This window comes from Varroa destructor, unplaced genomic scaffold, assembly GCF_002443255.2.
Source record: "Varroa destructor unplaced genomic scaffold, Vdes_3.0 BEIS01000002.1, whole genome shotgun sequence".
NCBI classification, from domain to species: Eukaryota; Metazoa; Arthropoda; class Arachnida; order Mesostigmata; family Varroidae; genus Varroa; species Varroa destructor.
The window spans coordinates 7483577-7498060 of record NW_019211455.1 but is presented as its reverse complement, the minus strand read 5'-3'; the positions used below and the strand labels follow the sequence as shown (position 1 = coordinate 7498060).

At 36.2% G+C, this 14484-nt stretch overlaps 1 protein-coding gene and 1 long non-coding RNA gene across 5 annotated transcripts in view; one reads left to right on the top strand and one right to left on the bottom strand.

Annotated features, from left to right (window-relative positions):
* LOC111244727 (uncharacterized) overlaps positions 1-1533 on the bottom strand; it is a 32754-nt gene extending 31221 nt beyond the window's left edge. The window contains exon 1 of the long non-coding RNA XR_015320048.1: positions 1356-1533. This is a non-coding gene — a long non-coding RNA (uncharacterized LOC111244727). The remainder of the gene's footprint in view (positions 1-1355) is intronic.
* Positions 1534-1984: 451 nt separating this feature from the next.
* On the top strand, positions 1985-12783 carry LOC111244802 (uncharacterized). Of its 4 annotated transcripts, none has more exons than XM_022792231.2 (10): positions 2269-3169; positions 4260-4451; positions 5224-5409; positions 7499-7807; positions 8251-8489; positions 8745-9168; positions 9762-9941; positions 10299-10562; positions 11500-11847; positions 12150-12783. In XM_022792231.2, the coding sequence occupies exons 1-10, from the start codon at positions 3143-3145 to the stop codon at positions 12336-12338; spliced, it is 2358 nt and encodes a 785-aa protein (XP_022647966.1). In that variant the 5' UTR covers positions 2269-3142; the 3' UTR covers positions 12339-12783. The 4 variants fall into 4 exon arrangements, with proteins under 4 accessions (XP_022647963.1, XP_022647965.1, XP_022647966.1 ...); XM_086978765.1 differs by having other exon boundaries at positions 2273-2397; positions 3103-3169; positions 8251-9168; XM_022792228.2 differs by lacking the exon at positions 2269-3169 and adding an exon at positions 1985-2142 and having other exon boundaries at positions 8251-9168.
* Positions 12784-14484: the final 1701 nt, after the last annotated feature.

The window sequence follows — 14484 nt, the reverse complement described above, 5'->3', positions numbered from 1 at the left end:
ATCCAACGAATCTTGATGGACGTCGTTAAATTAAATGCATCCGCACAACGCCCTGGTTTGATAGTTGGACGAAGATTAACCTGGGCTAATCATTTTCTCAAGCTACGCATAGAAAGTTTTCGTCATTCGGTCTCAGATAGAAGCTTCTCCAATATGTACTTCTAGATTTTTGTAGATATCTTTTTAGAAATTATTATCGACCATTGCTAGCGGGTAGTTAGAATACGTAGTGAATGCCCTGAATTACCAATACAGACAGAAAATATTTAAAACTATTTACCAATTCTTGCATGTAGCATTGAAAACTATATACTGTCGAGAATTAAAACATTTAATATGCTAATTATATTACATGAACCTGTCAGGTAATTCTAGACTGACCTCAGTTCCTTCAAACTGATGCTGTCTTAGCGCCTAATGTTCAAATAAAGCTTGTTTAAATTTAATTATATTTGAATTGGAAATTAGCTACCATTTTTAAATGTATTCAGCAGTTACTCCATTTAAACTTTGGTAACAGGGAATACATTAACTAATTGTAAATTCTAAAGGCGGTTATACTATTTCCATTGTTAATACTAATAATTGATTAAAAATTATTAATAACGAATAATACCGTCGCAGTTAATTTTGCATTTCTTCGCGGCCGGCCTTTCACGTTTACGTCGTACTTACTAAGACACCCATTACGATGTTCGACACAATATCATTCTATCAAATGTACACTTTAGCTCACAAATTTTCAGCCGGAAGCTAACCGAGTTTGCCTCACACTAGGAAAAAAGAAATTATCTTATAATGATACTGTTAAATAACTAGTTCCCCGTGCTTATCCGGCGACATAGCAACGAGCTGAAACTAGCATCGCACTGCAAAAATTAGGCAGTAACTTTAGGCCCTTAGAGGTCTAACTACGTGCTTGCCTGTCGTGCAGTACAAGCCTCAGTAGTATACCTATGGTGTCAATACGTTTGAGTATATCTCTTGTCTAGTGAAAAATTCGTTTAGAACATACGTGAGGCTGTCGTGTGACTTTTTTGGTAGCACCTTAGAGGGCCAAGCTAATAGGATTATATTCACAACCTGATATAACTATCTTGAAATGATAAAAATGAAACCAGGTAACACAGGATATCACTACTATCTATCTGAATTTGGAATCTATCAATCCTGACTCCTTTATAACGTACAGTTCGTGTATTGTTTACAATGATACTTACTTAAAAATGCGTTTAATTAAAATACCATTGCAACTTCAATTCAAATAATATTTCAAATAAATGCTCATCCGTTGTTAACTCTATAAAACAGGTTTTCTTCCGAAGAAAATAAACATAGGTAGCATTACAACGAACTTCAGGTGGAGTTAGATGACGGCTGAGTCCAACTGTTAAGAACAACCTCGAAGGATTACGAACGCGCCACTGAAATTATGTTGGGGAACGAAGCGCTTTAAACGCGCAAACCGTTTAATAGAGGCACTGGTCGAAATGGCAAAACCACTTCAACGTCTAATGAAACTGGATATCTATATCTTACCACAATCGGAGAGAGCAATTCTAGCTGAAAAATACGCTAGTGTACACAAAATACACGTACATGGGGCTGGCAGCAACAAGAGCTGGATGACGGGAATAGGAACCGTTATTGAAATGTAGGTTGTTTTAGTTTTATATTTGTACATTTATTACGAGCTAGGTTGAAATGTGATTGTATATTGTATAGGAAAAATGAACTCTGTAGTTGCTATAGTTATAAATATAGCACGTGCTATAATACCAATAGTAAGTGCATAACCATTAACCATATTCTTCATATCTCCATAAAAGATCCATAGCGCGCAAGCGATCTACAGTTCTGTTACGCTCGTTGCTTTGTTCGACCAATACGACGACGCTGTGAGTAATGCTTTATGCAGTGTTTCGACTAATTGTAACTTTCAGAATTGTTTCTGTTGATTCTGTGTTGATCACTGATTTGAAATGACCGCGGCTAGAGCAGACGAACGACCGTTTGTTATTGATGAATTTCGTCTATTCGCTGGTAAATAGAAGTGAGTTTAATGTATTTTATTATGAAGTACATTATTATCGCAAAATAAAACGGATCGTGCATTAGTGACAGAGCTCAGACCCAAACTGGGTGAGTATATTTTCCTAATTAGATAGCACGGTTAACTCGTCTCAGCTTACTCACTTTATTGTTATGATGTACCATAAACGTTCAAAGCCTTGACATGCTACTATACTCTCCGCACCTGTACTTGCACAAATCTTGCACAGTCGAGTCAAAAGTCCTCAGTAAACGTGGAGGACCCTCCCTGCACGGAGCTCAGTGCAGCTATCAGTTTATTAGCTGTAACAGAGAAGCTGCTAGGAAGTGTCGCCTGGGTTAAATGTGTTTGTCTTTCAGATAAAATTATGAATCAAGCAGGATTTTTAATTTAATCTTACTCAAAATTTTTAATTCGATAAGAATATTAAATTATCTTATTATTACATGTTGGTGAAAGCCTTGTGAGTGTTATATTACTTGAGCGCTTATTGTAAACGCAACCGAACTAAGCAGCAATCATGTTTACACCGATATATGCGCAACTTAAAATGACGCATTTTGGTTTTCGACTAGAACCACTATGAGTTAACGTTTCATGGTAGCATGAATTCATTGTTACGGGAGTTATTAGCGTAACGTCTATTAACGTACCGTATAAAGTGGCGAATTCAAGGAATTCGCCGTTACTGTCTATGAAAAAAAAAAACCGAGATTTTGCTTTGTTTAACTTTAAGGTCTTGAAAGACTGTACGTACAGCAATTAAAATTAATATAAACTACATTTAATTTTTCGTTACAAACATGTTTATGAATAATATAAATAAAACTTACTGGGCAACGTTGTTGTGGCACCGAACTTCATATATGCAATATGCCACTGTTCTCTTAGTGTACACGCAAACATTCATATCTCTTCAGCTATTGTAGCTATAGAATATAGATCTCCGTATTATAGTGGGTATAAAATTATGTGATACCATGTCTCTTGGAAATACGTTATGCATACTATTATCAAAGCTAACATCATTTGCCCTGCAATGGATTAAGTGGATTATTAAGTGCTCAAAGCTCGACAATTAAAAAGTAAATGCTTCTAATAACTTACTTATATAAGGTAAGCTATAAACTTTTTTAGTTTATTTTTTAGCAATTTTAACATGTTAATGATAATTTACATAAATTCTTTAATAAAGTTAGTAATGATTTGTTAGTACGTTTTTAATGCACTTTTTAATATGTTAAACGTTTTATTTTTGAAAACGGTAGTAACTTTTGGGATACAGCCAATTGATTAATTAGAGAAGGCCTCGAAAAGTGATTTTTTTGACTCAAGAAGCGTAAAAGCTTCAACCTTCTAACAAATGGCTCGGAAAAATGTGGAAATATAGATTCTTATGAGCTAATTAGAAACGGCGTTTATTTACATACGCAGGCATAGTATGAACAGTGCATGATAATTGCAAAGAACATAGTCATCTATTTTTAAGAAGCGGCGGCATCACAATTCTTACGGAAATTTATTTTATATATATATATTTTTTGCAAGTAAGGCTGTCACACGGAACTAAATTTAGATATTTTTTTGATGTAAGTGATTTCTACTAGCGCTTCAACTTAAGTGAATGATGACACTTTGCTACCGATCCCATGGTAGCATGTCATACGGTTGGAATAACAAGTCTTTTTTTTAATTTCAAAATTGCGTCGTTTACCTAAAATGACTGATTAGTATTTGAGTATCTTTTAAAGCTATAGTATTTAACGATGACTGATCTGTCCATATGCTTCTTTACCTAGTAATATCACGAAACTGCAACAAAACAAAGATCTGGGCGGTATCCAGTTTCCATACGTCTCGCCTGCCAAACCCAGTCCATCAGTCATCTCAAACAAAAAGCTGCACTCCATCATCTTCACGTTGTCCTCGATTCGCCTTTACTTTCACTTCCTTTTTCACCGGTTGCCATGCTTTTGCCTTCTTCTATTTCACTCATTAAAAGCCGCTAAGATTTAGATGCTACACTTCGTACACGTAACTAAACTGCAGAACAAGGCAGTTAAAAACCCCTTGCATCAAAGCAACAATTATTGCACAAATAAGCATCGTTGAAGTAGAATAGTTTTATTATAGTACTGATGATTATTATTTTATTTCAATGGTGCCTGAGAGGTAAAGTGCTTATTTGCTCCGTGTTTTTTTTTAGTTAGTGGTTTCCGTCAAGCCTTACGTTACGGTTGCCAGGATGGCTTCTTTTGTTTGGCAGTCAAGCCTGGCAAATTTAAGGATCGATATTAATGCGTTGGTATGGAAGATTGAGCTGACTTCGAAAAGTGCGGAAGCTTTAGCGTCTGTTGTTTCAGCAGACGTTGAATACTGCGTCGAAAATTGTGAAGAGGTAAGAGGTTCTATTTAATGTTTTTTCATTAAGCAGCCATGCTAAGCACAACTGTGTGTGTTTGCGCCCTTCCTTAAATAATGCTATTGATACGCATGGCTAGCCTAAAAGAGTTATCGACAAAAAAAGGTTTTTTTTGTAATACCTGAGTCTGTACAAAGATCAGCGAAAAAATTTGGCAAGCATAGTACACATTATATAATCTCGATGAAATCGATATTCAAATTTTACAACAACACAATACGAACAAATGTTTTTTTTGTATATTCGTTTGTTATTCTTACTTGTAACTTGTAAAAAGTATTCTGAAAACTTTTCAATAAAATTTTAGAATGTATAAAAAGATATAAGCGTAGTAAAACTTGATCACTCTAACATACATGTACTCTATTGTAATGACAAAATCTGCTTGTTTTTCGTCGACCTAATTGGAAGGTCTAGCGTCGGTCATCATGGTTGATATTAATTTTTTTATTAATATAATGCAATGAAAAATTATATGAAGATTATCTACATTTTATGTAGTTAACCTACACTGAATTAAGGGAAAGTGAGACAATGCTTACGTGTTAGTGGAGTGAACATTTTTGTGCATCATCACAAAAGGTACTTATCGATTATCGGGAAGCATAAATAGCAAAATGGGATATTCCAGAATATTATTATATGGCTTCTGGTCTCGCCAGCACGCGTACTCAACTGTACGTTCGAAATTAATCTTAATTTTTTGTTCATTATCTCGTATATCCTGCGATGGTTTTATTCGCTTAAGGTCAGCGCACATGTTAAATCGGCAATGTTTTCACTGGAAAAAGCGTTCCAGGCCGTGAACCAAGCCATAAAATGCATGAAAACATATAACACGCCATCGATGCTAGAATTTCCAGTTCAAGTTTTTGCGATTGAAAATACCCGTGCATCACTCGCGGCTATTCCAGTTAAAAAGGATGTTACTCAGGTGCGTATTCTATATAGCAGGTGTTTATTTTTTTTCTCAGATTTTATACAGCAAAGGTAGATTCATATAAAACAGATGTTTTGCGCCTCTTTTTTTTTTTTTTCGCAAAACACGTCTCTTACTTCGTTAAGGCACGATGAGAAAGCGTGCACTAGGGCCTGAGTGCTAATATAACAGACTGGTGTTGAATGCAAGGGAAGGCACGTTTCATACAGCTAATGTAATGCAGCTTTAATAATGCAGCACTAATTAGATTGGTTTTAATCTGATAGTGCGCTATGGCTGATGCAATTTATTAGCAAACCAACATAGGCCACGCCAAGTTTGTTGAAATTGTTGTTATACGTATTCGATGAACATAACTAGACGCACTAGAGAACGTGCGATACTGGCTTACATATCAAGTTAATAATTTAGAATGGGATCACCTCGTAATGCTCTTGGCGGTTGTCTAGCCAGGGGACATCCTAGAAACTAGGTGAGTTGAAAAGTAATACGTTAAATAATAGGTTGTATTTACAATGATGACTGCACCGTTTAGTGCAGTTGGCAGTAAATATTATTTCACTTGAGAGCCATAATCTGTCATAGTCAATTTAAAATATTAGTTGCTGCACCAAGTGATTTATATGCCAGAGTGCCAGATAACCGGACCAATGCAGAGATAAAGGTTACTACCTTTACTAGATTAACTACCTTTATTATACGTGATTAAGTACAAGACAAAAAAAAAGTACAAGACAAGCGAAGTCCGGATTAAACTATGAAAGTTTCTGCTCTTACCTGCAATGACTACATAAAATTGTAACTAAATAAGTGGCATTACATGGTTGTGTATCAGTATCGGAAATGGAATTACATCAAGTACATCAAACAACTCAAACGTGTAACACCGGAATAATGAGTCATCTTCAGGATGATGAAAGCCTGCTATTTTAACATTAAAAAAATATTCTAGTATGTCATGTAAATGGCTTCACGTAAAAGCTATGATAAGTTTGGGAGCGTTGGTACTAGCCGGGATCGAATACTTTGTTATATGGATACATTCGTATGGAAAAACTCGCCGTAAAAAGAAAAAGTGATGAATCCTCTCCGGATGTCAACGTGGACCCACACCTTGAATATTGGTAAAAGTTTGGATTCATTCATGAGAGAGGAGCTTTGTTGGCGTCTGTGCGGCCTGGGTTTAATTGCTATATAGATGCAAATAGCAAATACAAATATACTTCTAGAATATGGGTTAGGTTTGGCGAATAGATGCTCTCAAGAATCAAAACCAACATTTCGTCCATAAAACTGTTTACTGCTGTGTTGTGAAAAGTAAATACAACTATTTCGATTAATTATCTTAAAAGTGATTAAAAAAATTGTAGCCGAAACATGTATAGAGAACAAAAAAGTGTTTTTGGGGCAGCCTAATTAGCTAAAAGTATTTCGAGGTATTTATATTTAAGCATTAGCATTTACAATTCATTTCAAAATCTTAGAAACCTAAGTTTTAGTTGAAAATAGCGCAAGAATCAAATAAAATGAACGCTAAACGCATACTTTATGTTCATTAATTTTGACTTTTGCGCCAACAATTTGCATGGTTGACTAGATTACTAAACGTCAAAGTTAGCCTAGATGATGAAAACTCTAAAACAACATGAATACGTGAGAATTTTTTAAAGATGCCTTGCAAGAATGCTTGGCCGCCATCTTCAAAGGGGATTGCATTTCTTTATTAATCGGTAGTTATCTGTGTTTAACAGAAAAGAGAAACGATGTATTTCCGCATATCAGGTCTCTATACAACATTGCACAGTATTTAGAGATTCTTTAATTACTAGTATACTTGGAGGAAATTTGCCTTACAATTGATTGCAATTAAATCAAAACGAACAAAATGTAAAAGTACAGCAATCGACAATCTTACAGACACCTCTGCTTGAAAGTATTTTATCAGCGCAATGGCGATAAACTCACACAAGACCTTTTCTTATTAAATGAACGAGTGGAACCAGTGCAAAATGGACGAAGTTTAGCTACCTGCGTATTCAATATGCGTCTTTTACGAATAGCTCTCAACTCTGGCATTTTTCAGCCTACATCTGTTTTAACTTCTGCTTCGAGTAATCATTGGACCACAGCCACAGATGAGGTGTCATGTGCAGCCGCAGTGAGTAGTAACTCCTTCGATACGGTCACAGATGTTAGTGAATGCACACCAGTCGAGGAACTGCCTGTTAATGTCGGAGCAAAAAATCAGAGTGCAGTCATTAGGGAAACCAGAGACCAGATGATTCCTGTTAGTGGGAAGCCACCGATGAAACATGGCTCAGTCTCAGCACTACAGGGCAACAGTGAAACTGATGCCAAATTGTCAGAGCAAGCTTCCGCTACAAATTTCAGGGTCCGTTACTGACTAGGAACAGATTTATATAAATTAAATAACCTGTTAAGATAATAACGTTCAATTCAAGCTATCGTATATCTCCAAATCTCATACCGGAAGAACATATTTTTTAAATATCTCGCCATATTTTTAGCTGTTGCATTCTTTGAACGCTACCATGTTACCATCTATACAGAAAAAAGATAGGACGATATTGGTGCTGAAATAATGCATTAGTACAGTTACAGTATAAGCCATATTGGGGAAGAACTTTTTGTGATGCCATTATGTTTTTTATCGTTTTTAATAACGTATTCATTTGAACGTAGAAGATCCTCTTGTAAAGATTTTGTATTTTCGGCTATAAGCAATATTCTCCAGTTTAGCAATTTTGTTCTCTCTAATAAATGTTGTTTATTTTCCTTCGTCTTTTCCGCTCATTTGTTTGTATACTCACTCAGTTCCTGTCTCTTAAAAACACAAGAGAACATCGTCACGTCGCCAATGACGAATTCAGCATACAGCTGCCTCGGACATTTTCATCACCCCTAGTGGCGCCTATGGTATGCACGACAAGTACTACGACGGTAACAACAACACATATCGACGATTCGGCCATGGCGGACCACTTTAGCAACGTTGTTAAGGACTACGCTGCTGGTGACTCTAACAGCAAGAAGCAACCTATTACACCTTTGAGGTACGACGCCGCGGAATTTGTTCCTTCCAGTACTTCTTTAATGGCAACTTCACGCCAGAATAATGAACTCAATGCTCGACCGCATACGATTGAGGTACTCCGAGGGGCTCGCGATGCCATAGAAAAAATCTGTATGAATCAGCCGAGATTTACCCATTCGGAACAGCTCGTCGATGTTAATGAGCAATTCAATAATACTAGTTGCAACAGAGACTATAACTTAGAACTCAATGACAGAGAGCAATACATTTTCAGTGATAATAGTGTCGATGGCCAAAAAAAAGTCAATAGTAAGGTCAATGGCGCCTTAGCTAGTCGACTACCACAGACTTCTCATCCAAGTGGTGCTCAACCGAAAGATGGTTCATTTGACGGGAATCCTGAGGGTGGTTTAAAGGATGGTGGTAAACAATTAACCAAGGTCGATAGAGATGGTCAAACCGGGGCAGAGTTTCATCCACCAGATGGCACTGATCCAATTTCAACCAGCTCAAGCCGGCGCAGTAGTTTTTCTTCGAGGGAATCCGACGGACTAATACTTAAAGGTGCCTTCCAAGTACGGGTACCGCCTTTATGGCGGTACGTGTTGGCAGAAGTTACCTACATTGACAGGGAAAAACACTTCGTGTATATCGTGCTCAGAGAAGACAACAATCTGCAAAGGGCAATTTGCGATGAGGTAGGGCCACCCAAAGACAGTATTTATGATGTTTTTTTATATACACAAATACGCGCATCAAGCGCTTATACGAATGCGTGTACCCCCTTTTATTTTAAGGGGATCTGTCACACTTAATCCAGTAATTTTTTGTCCAAATAGATCCAATGTTGGTGTTTGCGGTTTAATGGAGTTAAAAAATTCTTTGCAGTACAACCTATGTGGTGTTATCGAATGTCCTCTATTCAACAAAGTTACCTTTGGGCAAGTTTCTCAAAAAGACAAAACAGTGCAAAGTATGCGTCATAGAAACCGCTTCACAGTTTCTGACTTTTACACGAAAATCTATAATAAAATTGAGAGAGAGGAACGCCTGTGCGAAGTGAGCTGAGAAACAGACTAGACCCAGATACGAATGTTTCAACCCCTGATGACGCAGATTTGTTTACCTATACGAATTTAGAATTAAATCGATTATTATCTTTAGCAAAGTAAGTTCTGAATATGATAGATTTGAGTTAGTTATATTTGAGACATTCTACTCCTTCTTTGAATATGTATGGCCGAATGTTTTATAAAAAGAATGGGAATCATCACTTTGTAAAAACTTGTAGGTTCTGAAGGCCGATTGTGAAGAAGAACCTTCGGATGATCATCTTTGTCCGCGCAGTACAATTGTAGTTGCGCCCTATGACGATGTGTTGTATCGAGCTAGGTTTGACGGTTACGTAAAAAACGACCAAGTCAAAGTATATTTTCTCGATTTCGGCAACTCAGAAATAGTGCCTCGCAAGGTAAGGTCATTTGATTATACGAGTGTTTAATTATCAGGAGATATCTGTTTTGACACATAATGTGTAAGTTGCTTTTTACTGTATAGATTGTTATTATTTTGTTACTGTAAAGTCGAAATCATATCTTCGCAGACGTATGGTTGCTAGGATTGTGCTTAAAGTATGTGTGCTAGCAAGCAGTCTCTGATTAAAAAAGTCGAAATTTCTAATCTCATGTCGCTATCGGATTATTTTAAAGAGTTGCTATTCAGTCATACAAATTATTTTCGCATAAAACTGGCATTTTTCGAGTCAAATTAAGCATCTTCATGTTACTTCCGCTATACTCTCTTACTGTTTGTTTGTGATCCTAAACAGAATATCCGCTTACTTCCAACGGGGAAAAATACAAAAAGTGTCCTGAAAACTTGTCAGCTTGCAATTCCTTGTGAACTGGAGGACCACCTACCAGAGCTCAATGTGTTAGACAAGCTAGACAAGGCGGTTGGATCAGAGCTGGTTCAGGTCTTGCTCGTCGGCTCACGGCAGGATGTACATGAGAAAATATATCTAATCAAGGACATCGTGTACGATGAAGAAGCGACCAATTTTATTAGCATGCCGATGAATACCGCACTTAAAGTAAGATTATCAATCTTACTTTTTTTTTTTTAAGTGAAAATCTTTCTTTTTTCAATGCGCTTAACATTTAAAACTAACCTGTAAAAGACAAATTTTATATATTTAAAAGAATAAACCAAGCACACAATTTGCTGTAGCGATTATGTGTTAATCCGCTTTTCTCTGTATTAAAAAAAAGCTAGTTTTTTTAGAGTAAAGACCACAAATTTATCATGATTGAAACCAGAGTTTTGTTTTCTGCATGTGAGGAATGGTTAATTTTTAGCCAAGTTAGTTTATTAGTTTTTGAGCCTGATGAGTCCTCTATTAAACTTATAGATTGAAAAAACCAACGGCCTATATCATAATCCGAGATTTTTCATGTGCTAACATGAATGATCCTATAAGAGATAGAGGTCAGACTGAAACTGGTCGAAAATTGCTGCAAGATTTATAAACATATTAGAAGCTGGTTTTAAGATGAGATTATCTATCTTGTTTCGACGTTTTGCGCTTTCTTACACTCTTTCATTGGCCCTCGAATTTTTAGGACTTCGGTTTGCTGTCACCTTAAATTGTGGGCTTTTAATTTTATACGTAGCGTGCTGAGTGAGTGGGACGTTCCTACGACTTCAGTACTTGTTTTGCACTACGTGTATAGGCACTTTAAATAATAATAATAATAATAATAATAAGGTTAATTACAGAACCGTAATGCGTAAGTAAAGCTTCGCATCGATTTGCGTCCGCCCCGTGAAATTGGAACCGGCGACTTTATAATATGAATTCTGCAACATCACGCTTCGTTATTTCAGCAGAGTTTGCTACTTATTATTACTATTTATGCAATGTTGTCCATCTTCAGAACACTGCTAGAAACTACCGTTTATGTATAACTTGAATATTTTGCTTATAATATGCCACAAATCAATGAGTATGTCTACATTTAATATTTCAGATTGATAACGCGACATACAAGGTCAGCCACGCAAATGATCCGCACAACATTTGGATTATAAACAGTGAGTCCTTGGAAGAAAGGCAAGCTATGGAATCAGAAATCTACAGTTTACCATCCCTGCGGTGCACTGAAATTATGTGTCTCAAGAAAGGACACTTCGTTACATTCCATCGAAAACGCGCAAAAGTTACTGAAGTTAATGGATCTCATATCAATTTACACATGATCGACTATGGCAGATCGGTATACCAGGTTGATATTACCGAATGTAGAAGGCCGCCTCTTGCAGCATTTCTAGTACCTGCGCTCGCGACGCGTGTAAGTCTAGCAAGCTGCGAATTCGATGTAAGTGAGAATTTTCTACATTTGCAATAGCTGGCAAAAATACCTGCGTTTGAGTGGTCCCGCGATTTTTAAATGCTGCAGTATATTCCATATTTAAGATATTGATCACTCTACTTACATAAGCTATGCTGATATAAGACGCGTCAACCTAAAACTCTAGGGAATGCGCTTTGGTGTAAAATTAAATTAATAGATATTTCTTTGTTGGAAATGGAAGAGGACAAAAGGCACACAAAAATTAATACTAAGTAAGTTTGTATTGTTGACCGGTTAGTTTCTGTACCATTTGTTGAAATTTTCAGAAAAATTCCTGGACACCTGAAAAAACGAAGAAATTGCAAAACTACTTAGCAGACGGTGAATTTCGTGTGAGTTTCCCTTCTGGACCGGAATCGGATAAAGTATTTATGACGAACATCGTTACTGAGAAGCTAGTTGTTAAAGATCTGTGTAAGGTACTGGGCCTTTGCTCTCTGAAGAGGAAAAATTAAATTTAAACAAAAGCTTTTTCTAAAAAGAAAAACAATTAAATGTTGTTTATTTGTACAATTTGGCCCTTAGTCAATCATGCAATTGTCCTTTTCCTAGAAAATGACGCTTCTAATATGCAAAATATTTTCCAAAACACATTCAACAGTGATGTCTACCATACAGTGTCTTATTATTAGGCAAGCGTTGAAAATTAAGTGCTTGTGAGAGACAGGGCTGTGATAGAAAGAAAACCTACTAAGTTGTATATTTAATTGGTATAAGTTGTAGTTTAAAGTATTCTGTCTCGATCTTCGAGAACGCTGGAAGTGTGGTCCGTAACTTATAGGAAGATATAGACATTCATAATAGTATGAAAATCTTTGATTTTTCTCTTTCGAATAAATGTCATCTTGCAATACGAATCCAAGTGGTCATTGGTCACACTTTGGGCAAGTGTTCGTGAGATTGTGTCGTGTTTTGATCTTGATGTAGTGAAATGCTAGGAAGGGCCCTGCGAAATGTGAGAAGGAGCTCCTTCAACAAAATCATTTCTTAGGTTAATTGACCCAAAACTAGCAATTCTTTGCCTTAATTATCTGAGTCTACTTCTGCTGCTTGTAAGCTACATTTTGGGCTGATAACTCGCAGTTGGATGAAACAAAAAAATTGTCTTTAATATGTGTCCTATACTAATATTAGTCGCTTAGATAAATACAATACAATACAATAGAATTAAAGCAGTAGTGTTTATTTTTGTGTTTCCATAAACAGCTACGTCATATGTACGTTGTAATAGGAATCCCTAAAACATCGTGCAAGATTTAAAAAAATTCGCAACTTTTAAATGAAAAACTTCGCATTTAAAGACCTCGTTGACTAAAAACTGCCCGTGAGCTTTTGAATTGTTACTGTCGCTACAATACCTGTAAAGGCGACAGCAATTGTATACTACGAGCAGTACTAATTACGTACAGTACGAGTGGAACTACCTTCTAAATTTACGCAGAGAGATAGTGATACGTTGATCGTCCTATATATATTTTCTTGACTGAACAAAAACGAGCGCGGTTTAAATCGATTCATCATTATAAATTTGTATAAGTTTTATTGGTATAATAATGGATGATATTTAACAAAAATGAACTAGCCACCTTGTCGTTGGCAAGTAGGCATATGGTATTTTGTGAAAGTTATTTTTCTATAAAGTAGGTAGAATTCACTCGTGGCAAGGATTTCAGTAAACAACGAATTTTTTTTTTACTTTTAGAGTAAGTTTACTCGTGTAAGCAGGAAAGTTTCGGGTCATTTCTGCTTTTGCCCTAGTTATCAAACAAGTTGTTCTAATGCAAAGATTTTATTTGGTCATTGACATAGCTAAGAATGCTCTGTTATGAAAAATTAAGGCCAAAAGACCAAGGGTTTTGTAACTATATGTTTTGTCCAACGCTTAGTAAAACTGAAACGTCGATCAGTAAGGACAGCTTCGGAATATAAGGATAAGCATTAGCAAACAGGTTCGTCTTGATGATTGTAATGTAAAATCTTCAAGCAGTAGAAAGCACTTTGCATCTTGCTTGTTGGTCTTTGCATTTAATAGTCTCTGGGAAATTTCATCGTGTCGTGGCAATAATGTACGTCTCGGCTTACGCTTACGTAATATGATCTTAAACGGTCTAAAAATACTGGAATACGTAAATCGTAACCTATTAACACTATAATTTGATTAATGGGTCTTTAATTATTAATTGGTTAATTAGTAAAATAAATCTCAAATAACGATTTCAAGTACTAAAACTATGTTCCAATAGTGAACATCATATTTTGAAAATTGACCCATAGCTTTTTGAAATGGGACGTAAGCTACGCCCACTTTTTTAGACCTTTTGAAATAATGATCCCTCATATATACACGAAATCTCGCGTCCAAAACAAGATGCAGACTTATACTTTGTCTGATTGTGTACATAAAGCAGTACGAACGATGGAAACTGACAAACCATGATAAAAAAAAGGTTGCGCAAAATGTGCCTACTTGAGCAAAACAGACACGAAAACTAAGAAGCCCCATGCAGACAAGTGAAAAGATCGGATGACCGGACTGCTTTATCACTATCGATATATTCTTGGCTAGTCACCATGTTTCGGCTGATACTATGTGCTTAGAAC

Coding starts and splice junctions, on each gene's coding strand:
- LOC111244802 (XM_086978765.1), top strand. CDS start 3,143: ATGCTTCTAATAACTTACTTATATAAG. Junction 3,170..4,259: donor TAATAACTTACTTATATAAG/GTAAGCTATAAA, acceptor GTTTTTTTTTAG/TTAGTGGTTTCCGTCAAGCC. Junction 9,169..9,761: donor AAAGGGCAATTTGCGATGAG/GTAGGGCCACCC, acceptor AAAAACTTGTAG/GTTCTGAAGGCCGATTGTGA.